The 9197-nt window shown below is 40.1% G+C and overlaps 1 protein-coding gene across 3 annotated transcripts; it reads left to right on the top strand.

Moving 5' to 3' along the window:
* The first annotated feature begins 4231 nt into the window (after nucleotides 1-4231).
* Nucleotides 4232-9033, top strand: svip (small VCP interacting protein). Of its 3 annotated transcripts, none has more exons than XM_062389846.1 (5): nucleotides 4232-4732; nucleotides 4988-5038; nucleotides 6139-6185; nucleotides 6622-6735; nucleotides 7701-9033. In XM_062389846.1, exons 1-4 carry the CDS (start codon nucleotides 4670-4672, stop codon nucleotides 6701-6703), a joined length of 243 nt encoding a protein of 80 aa, XP_062245830.1. In that variant the 5' UTR covers nucleotides 4232-4669; the 3' UTR covers nucleotides 6704-6735; nucleotides 7701-9033. The 3 variants fall into 3 exon arrangements, 2 of the variants coding, with proteins under 2 accessions (XP_062245830.1, XP_062245829.1); XR_009920849.1 differs by lacking the exon at nucleotides 6139-6185 and having other exon boundaries at nucleotides 4259-4732; nucleotides 7701-8383; nucleotides 8446-9033; XM_062389845.1 differs by lacking the exon at nucleotides 6139-6185 and having other exon boundaries at nucleotides 4259-4732.
* Nucleotides 9034-9197: the final 164 nt, after the last annotated feature.

Below are 9197 nucleotides of genomic sequence, written 5' to 3'. Positions count from 1 at the left end.
AGAGAGACTAAATAACTTCATCAAGATCCACAAATTGTTTTCTGTGAAATCAAGGAAAATGGTGAAAACATTTATTTTAATGATAATATGTCCAACAATCCTGCCTACTAGCAGACACACAGATAAACACACAGACCATAACAAACTTCTTGGTTGAGGTAACAATTGGAGCTCATAAAAAATATTTTAAACAAATGGAATGGTTGTAAAATACCAATGGTTCCAAAAGAGGACACTGACATAGAGCAGAGTGATGCACTTATCATATCCTCCAAATCCCAAATGTACACATCTCAGTTTTGATTTAGCAGTTCAGTGCACATCAGATTTTTCTAGTTTTCTTTCAAGGAATTTGTCCTCTTTTCAATGGTGAGGGATCTAAACCAGTTTCAAAAGCTTGATAATTGGTTCAGTGGTAAAAACTTCACCCAGCTTCTAGCAGAGCCACCACGTCACAATTTGCCCCCGTGCCTCCCGCTCTGCACACCACTGAACATCTTCCACACGGCTCAACACAGATGAAAACACGGCCCTATCAGCATTCGGGACATAACCCAGAGTTTTGCCATTTCCATCTTTGTCCCTGGGGCTGTGATGGTGATTTAGAACAACTAATAGGAGACACAGCACTCATGCATTAAATAGATCATTAAAGTGAATGACGCTGGACATGTTTGCTGGAATTCCCTCGAAAACACAGTCACTGTCACGCTCTCCTACCCTCAGAGCAAAGCTGTTGCTTCAGCACAAGATCACACTGAGCTTTCCCGAGTGCTGTGCAAACATGTAACTCATAGAATTAATGTCATATACACCAGAAAGACACAGGAAGTGCTCTCCAGAATCTGAATCAGAATTATTTTTATTGCCAAGTATGATTGCACATACAGGAAATTGCCTTGGTGTCGTTCGTGGTGCACTGAAAATAAAACAACAATATAAAAGCAACAATATAAAAACAACAATATGGAACAAAATATATACTGTACCAGAGTTATGGTGCCAATAATATATGAAATATAAATTATGTGCAGGGGGGGGGGGGGGGGGGGGGCTGAGTCAGTGTGATGCAAAGTCAGTGTGATGCAGGGGGCTTGTTTGTTTGTGAGCTCCACTGCCATAGGGAGAGAGTTATTATTATATTTAATGCACAGGCATTCATTTCTCATTCAGGGAAAATGACATGAAGGAAGCATCCATGAGTGATGTACCCTCACTAACTTCCCTGTTCATTCATTCAATATCTGAGTTCATAAATAAATCAATCCTAAATCGGCTTTAATAGAAGGTTTTGTACTGAGCGCATCATCCAATTTTAAGTAAATGAACTTTACAAACAGTTACTAACAAAAGGGAACAAATTAAATAAAAGATATCATATGAAATTTAGTATTCAGTAGATATTATATCATGTTAGTTTTACAGTTTGGTCATAAATGAGTCAAACCTACCTGAGGAGATGCCCAGAGCCTGTGACAACTTAACTTCCATTGCATGAAGTTGTGCCTTCAGTTTAAATCCTCCATTAGTAATGTCCTGGTCGACAACTTGTACAACTAGAGAGGAGGTGCAGCCTCATGAACCTGTCCTCCCCACGGTGCTCCACCTTTGAGCTGTGAAAGAGCCCGGGTGTTGCAGCCAAGAAGGATGGGTGGAGTTTAAAGTGTTGTCGGGGCTGCACGCTACAACATCACAAACTACCCACTTATTGACTGTAGAATATTGATTTAACAGGATCGGAGGTTCACCACTCACCTCACATGGGGAATTTCTTATTATTCTACACGAGAATGACAACAAATCATAAGAGATCCCCTTTATCGAAGGTAAGTTTGACCTGAATGGCATGGATTCCACCGCAGTCTGATGTGAGCATGTGGGTTTATCATACTTGTGACAGATTTCTTTATTTTAATTTGAATTCATTTAAAAATGTATTTTCGTGGTGTAGACTATTTCCCATACTGAGTGTTCTTCCAGCATATCAGTTCAGTGGACTGTAGTACAGGGTTATTTATAGGACAGCTGATGCATTGAACATTTGTTTAACCAGCTATGTTCTGATTCCCTGTGGATTTTTTTTCTGCTGGTCATAAGTGCTATTGTAAGCTTTTGTTTTGGTTTGTTTGTTATATATTACAATTTAATATATATGCAAGCTATATTTCAAGAAGGGACCAAGATATATATATATATATATAAAGTTTCGTAAATTACATAACATAAATATCCACTGTCGTTTCAGCACAAATAACACCACCATTTGAAATAACAAAATGACAAATTATACAAATCATTAACAACATTATAAAGTCCAAAGCATAATTTGCTGTCATTTAAAATATAAACAAGACATTATTGCTTTTAAGAGGTTTTAATTTCCTTGTGTTAAATTTTGTAACCGGCAAACATATTAGGGGATTATGAAAAATGTATCATAAACAAAGTCGATGAGGGTTCCAAAACTTTCCATTTTGATTCATGAATATGGCCATAATCATAAGATTAATTTAATGTGAGGAAACTAAGTACAGAGAAAAAAAGACTTCAGTATTTTTACATGAAATCCAGAGATGATAAGTTGTGTCAAAATAAAAAGAGAGGTTGTAAGGCTGTTGTTTCCAGGGTGGATAAAAGAACATAACATAATGAAAATGAATAGCTCATAGTTATGTAACATTAAACTGCTGTGGAATAAATGGGTGATGGAGTTTTGAAATGTGCATCTTTAACTTTGGGGGCAACCTTCGAATATGTTTAGGTTTTCTTTTTTACAAAGTGTGAGCCTGGATACAAGCTTCATAGTCTCCAAAACTCGTTTTTGACATGGAACATATTTAGCTTGTGGCCCCAGAAGATGAGTGAGGGAATGGGACTGTCAATGAACTTTAAAATGTGGTGGTGGGATGAGAAAATATAAGGGAATATAGATATACAAAATTACATTTCTTCCGACCTTTAATATAGACATGTCTTTATTAATTATTGGTATTATTATTGCTGTTATGTTTTATTTTTTTACATAAAATGTGAATAACAATATGCATATGATCTCAAACCAGAATAACGTGTTATACATATATATATACACACATGTTTAAACTGTATACATAGATTTGATCACACTTTGTTATAACATGATTCATGAAGATTTATTGTCATTTCAAAACATGAGGTATACATGAGAGGGAATGAAACAAAAAGTACTGAGGTCCGGGTAAACAGCAAAGATCACAAGAATCTTAAAACTAAGCAGAACAAGTACAATGAAATAAAAACAATAAAACAAATCAATAATCTTATTACTACTGCTATTTATACTTATAGATAGATAGATATATACTTTATTGATCCAGAGGGAAATTTAGGCTCTAGAAATACGAAGACTTGTACTACTACTCATAATATTATTATTATTATGATTAATATTATTAATAATAATACATATTCTACAATGAAAAAGCCCCAAAAGGGAAATAATAATAATACAATTGTTGTAACATTGTCCAATTGAAACAAAATTGCTAATGCTACATTAGAGCCCCTGCTTGAACAGCTCTATAAGTCTGTATGTAATAATATTGATGGCGCCACCTACTGGCAAAGGAACTAAGCTTTGTTTTACAACAATTATTCAATTTACATACAATTTCCACCATGTGATCTGCAATTGATAGCGTGGACCGTAATGTAAATTTCAATGTCAATTTTATTTATATAGCACAATTAAAACCACTTGGTTGACCAACGTGCTTTACAGGTGGAGTGGTACGACCAAAGGACAGTTAAAACGTAAAACATTCAAGTTCCAGTAATGCATTAAACATACATTAAAGTAAGTAATACAAATAAAATACAATAGTAGCCTTTGATGCTGAGTCGTCAACAAACAACTCTGCAAACTTTGGTCACGATTTGAGCATTTTAAAGCCCTCAAAAAGGTGATTATGGTGTTTGTCATGTCACGGGCCGCAAGGTGGCGCTGTTCGGCAAACTATCAGAAGTATGGTTTCCAAACTGAGCTACGTTCAAAACCACCAAACCCAGTCGAACCCAGTGGTTATAAACTAATTCCACCACAGTTAAGCTATGACACTCACGCTTTCATTCACTAACTGTGTAGATTAGCATTAGCCTCTATTAGGATTAGCCTATTTGTGTGAAGAAACTCTGACGCTTGTGTAAGTTTTGTGTCTCTGCCACGGATGATTAATAGTGTTCATTATGCGGACGCCGTTGAACGCACCCTGACGGAGTTGTCATCCAGCTGAACTCTGACCAAAACACACACGGAGGCAGAAACCACTCGACCCAGACGTGTGGACCGTCACATCCTCCAAATGCCGAGGCGAACGCGGTGGGCGAGCGTGTTTGAGAGGCGGCCTGAGGACCGGGGCTTGTAGAGTAGCGCTGACTAGCTAGGCTGCTAACGCTACCGCGGCCAACGGAGGCTAGGGTTAGCTCATGGTAGCGTAATGCCAGGCGAGCCTACACCTACCGCAGCTGCTGGGAGTGGACACCGCTCCTTCTGTTTCCCTAACCGTGAGCCCGGCGGTGCAACACGGGCTCGGCGGGTAGTCAGGCAGCCGCTTGAGCTAGATAGCTAAACTCACCCTCCGCTGCGCTGTGTGTCTTTTCCTCCTGTTGCTGCCTTGAATAACCTGCCAGGATGGGGATGTGTTTATCGTGCTTCGGCGGGGCGGCGGACGACGTCGTTGTCACTCCGGATCCGGTGAGTTCCCGTCCTGTCGCTGTTATAACCACCGCTCCCCATGGCGTTTTCCTAATAAAGCTAATGGATGTGTGAGTGAACTGAAGGCCTTACTTGGGCATGTTCAGGAGGCACTGACCGGGTCTCGCCTGTGTAAACACCCTGGACAGTCCGCCCCTGTTTAGGCCCAACATGGTTCTCACCCCCCACGAGAGAAAACCGAGTGAACACTGTCAGCTGAAGTTGTCTATGTTTGTTTGTTTGTTTGTTTACCAGGATGCGAGGAGACGACAGTTGGCCGAGGCCGCAGAGAAGAGACAAAAAGAGGTGAGTAGATAAACACTCGTTCACATAGCTCAATAAACAAATGCATTATATTGCCACAGCAGTGAATACGAATCCTGCCGCAGCGTTTCGTGTGGCTGAATTGTATTCTGTTATCCGGAGAGATTGTTTGCTGACTTTCAGGCTGAACTCCATTGGGAATGCCTCCAAGCATAACACTGTACAATTCAACAGCAAGACACATTCCAGCATAATGACCACCCCCAAATACTTCCGATACAGAGCCATCAAAGACTGAACTAGGGCTGGGCGACTTGGCCAAAGATAGATTTATACTGTGATATAATATAACCCCGTTTACATCAGTCGATATCAGTAATTATCACGATAAACGTGAAACCAGAATGGTGCACACTTCTGCAAAGGCCAAGCAGGCCCCTGATGAAATCATTTAAATTCACAAGACCTGCCTGAATTGTTATTTACACAAACCGCTCATGCTCATAACTGTTAGTCCCCTAAACATGTCAGGTAATTTCCTCAAGATCTATGAATGTAAAAAAAAAAAAAAAGATGCCCTATCTCACAATGGTTGTAAAGTGGGGTAAACAATAAGCAACTGCCCCCTGACAGTGATCCACTCCAAAATGTAACGGTATCTCCCCTGACCCAAATCGCATTCATCACACCAAGTTTTGTGGTAACCGGTCTCGCAGTTTTTGTGTCATCCTGCTAACTAACAGATAGACAAACAATCAAACAGATGATAACAAAACCTCTAAACTCATCTTTTGGAGCAGAGAACGACAAAAACTAGCAAAAATATTTAACAAATCTGTGTTGGAATTAAACAAATTCTGTATCATACCTCCCCTGTGCATGTACAACTCACAAGCCTTCATTTGTACTGAACTTTTGTTACATTGCTAGTGATGAAAGTGATGATTGTTCTTGTTGTATCACCCAGCCTTCAACTGAACATTGTCCTCAACGAGAAAGGATTTGTTGCATGGTTGTTGTTTCAGACTGCATTAGTGTCAACTAGATGTATCTAATCGTTAACTGAGTGAAGTAACACATACATGCACCACATTTGAGGAAGATGCACTTGACAGTGTGGTGAGTCATTTTTTATTGTACAGAAAAACCTCTTTCAAACCCGTAAGAGCCATGTCAAAGTTGTAACGAGGTAAGTAGACATGGATCAGAATAAATCCCCCTCTCGTCCAGGTGACTCCTTTAACTGCCACATCCTCCTGCTCTAACTCACTCCTTTCCTCCACAAATTGGCCTCCTCACAATTCACACTGTGAACTACTACAGATTCAAATCCCAAGCCCTAATTCACCGTCACATTAGCAGTAATGAGCTATTGGAAACGGCTTTAGCCTTAGTGCCTTATTTGGCACTTGAATGCCTCTCCCCTTGCTAGTTGTGATTGAATTTGCCTTGTGCTCTCTGAAAAGCTTGTGATAATACGATGTATGAAAAAATGCTTTGACACCACATGCATGTTTTTGAGATTGCCTTGTATACGACCCTAACAACACAATCAAGTAGCCAACAAGTTTGTACCGGAGCAAATTTCCTTTTAGACTTCTGTCACTGTCCGCTCTGTTTTTCAGACAGCATACCGTGGTGTTAAAAACCCAGAAGCGGTCGAGAGGAAAAGGAAAAAGCAGGAAGAAAGTGAGAACCAGGCGATGACAACGACTGCGTCTGGTGGCGGCGGCTTGAGGGTTCGTTTTGTGTTCATCCTCGAGCTGTGTGACTTTTAAAGCAACAGTGTCATAAGTGCCGTTCCTCTGGGGCATCGAAGAACAGATGTTTTATTTTATGTCAACTTAAAAAAGACTCTTACTGTTTGTTTTGTTACTCAGAATGTCTTCCCATTAGAGCTGAGCAATTTACATGCAAGTCTTTGTGATTACTTCAGATGCCAAGAATATACTTTGATATTCAAATATTGGAAATATTTACTGGTATCTTAAATGGATCTTTACCTTAATAAATCCAGGAAGCTCTATCTAACTATAAGGGGCGCGGTTACACACACGCAGATATACCAGTGTTGAACCCGTGCCTCCTGTTCACCTCCGATCTGTGCGAGCAAAGGGGCGAATAAAAAATTGTCTCCCTGTGGCAAAGCAAATCCAGAGTGTGGCGTGTTTGGTGAACTTTGACTAGCATTGTCTCAGCCTCAGCCAATTGCAGCAGCATGTGTGGTTGACCTCACTTGGTTGCCATTGGCTGCAGTTTTCATAGTGGGCCAAAATGGAGGAGACCCTAATATAAGCTCTGTCGAACCAGTACTTGTAGAAGTTGCACATGGAAATTAGAACCTTCCTCTGCTCTTCACTGTACAACCAAATAAACACTCGTTCAACGACCACAACCTCCAACGGACGACAGAGCACACGATCGATTTCCATACAAATGTATGTAATTCATTTTGGCAGGCGGTTGTCATTCGCCTACTTGTGTGACCGTGCCCTTACGCCAACCAACATTATCGTGTGTGTGTGTGTGTGTGTGTGTGTGTGTGTGTGTGTGTGTGTGTGTGTGTGTGTGTGTGTGTGTGTGTGTGTGTGTGTGTGTGTGTGTGTGTGTGTGTGTGTGTGTGTGTGTGTGTGTGTGTGTGTGTGTGTGTGTGTGTCAAAGTCTTAATGACCAGACTAATCTCCACCTTTGTTTTCCCTTGCAGTGGCAGGTAGGATGAACACCCTGATGGTAGAATCTGAAGTCTTGACTCGGAAGTTCAAATCAACATGGAGCATCGCTGCAAGATGACTTGACAGATGTCGGAGCTGCTGTCCATTGGTCAACTCTTTGGTTCTGTTATTTGCCTATTTGATGGTGTTACGAGACAAACAGCTGCCAGCGGCTTGATGCAAAACGATCTGACGTGAGGAGATAACATCAGGACAGCCCCCTTGATGCCAAGTTACACAAACCAGTGTGGACCTTCGGTCAAGTCAAGGATGATACACAGCTATAGCAAAAGCAGGCTTCTTTATATTAGACCACACGAAAACAATATAACTCTAAAGTCAAGTTGTGTCTCTGGGAACACAAGCTTTTCTTCAACACTCTTATAACATGAGCTTCGTCGCTGCACCTTTCCTTTCATTTCCACAGTTGAGGATCAGTGTTCACCTTTGATCTGTTCATGGCCAAATTACTTTTCTGTCCCGTTATACAAAGGACTCATTTCACAAGATGGACACAGTTTATGTTTACATAGCAATTGAACTGTGCTTATTGTAGTTTGATTGTACAATAATGAGCATTCATATACCACTCATTTCACCCTGTTCAGGCTCTATGTGTCGATAACACAAAGGCTAGTGCAAACAGGGCTTTAACTTGTTGCTATTGACTGAACCTGTTATTCTCTTTGCTCGGGAGTGTTTTTGTGACTCATCTCACAATGAAGACTGGTGCAGAAGGTAATGCGAGTTATCTCTTTGAGATTTAACGAAGACTATGTTCGACAACCAGGCCTATGCTCTGCAGCATCATATAGTTGAATCATTTTTGATGAAGGAAGTAAAAAAATAGGGAATGATTTACACTGGCCTTTGTTACACCCCCCCTTTAATAGAGCCTAATTTCAACAGACCTTTTTTGGGTTTTCGCTGCACAATTCCAGTTGAATTAATGAATGCAAAACTCTGACGTGTCGCCTGCATGATTTGAATGAGATATCAATTGTGTTTATATATTGCCATGTGACAAACGGAAGCTTCTGTTAGACACCTATTTGCACACAGTTTGTCGATATTTGGTACACAGCAAATAAGCCTTTTTTCATTCTATGTGGAGAGAGAAACTAGTAACAGAAATATAAAGAAACCGAAGGAAAGAATAAGTGAATTGTGTATGTTGTGGTATTTTTTCTTTTTAAACTACGACTTGCTTTGACTGAGTGCATTTCTTACAGCCTTCACTTGATCCTAAATGCTTCCGTGGCGCTCTCCTTTTTGTAGAACAGGAAAGCCAATGGTTTTTGCTACAATAAACACACATTTCTGCTACTCTTGTTTAAATTTCATGTGTGGAATTAAAGTTGATGAGAAAGATGATCCAAGTTCCGATAAGATTTTGATATTGCAATTGAGATTGGGTTTGCTGATCTAGACTTAGATGGATAATTTATCCATCGAGTCTTCTGTCCTTTCATGTTAAGTATATAAAACAG

Source organism: Platichthys flesus, chromosome 6 (genome assembly GCF_949316205.1).
Source record: "Platichthys flesus chromosome 6, fPlaFle2.1, whole genome shotgun sequence".
NCBI lineage: Eukaryota > Metazoa > Chordata > Actinopteri > Pleuronectiformes > Pleuronectidae > Platichthys > Platichthys flesus.
Note: the sequence above shows the minus strand (reverse complement) of the source record. Positions and strands in the feature narration are given on the sequence as shown.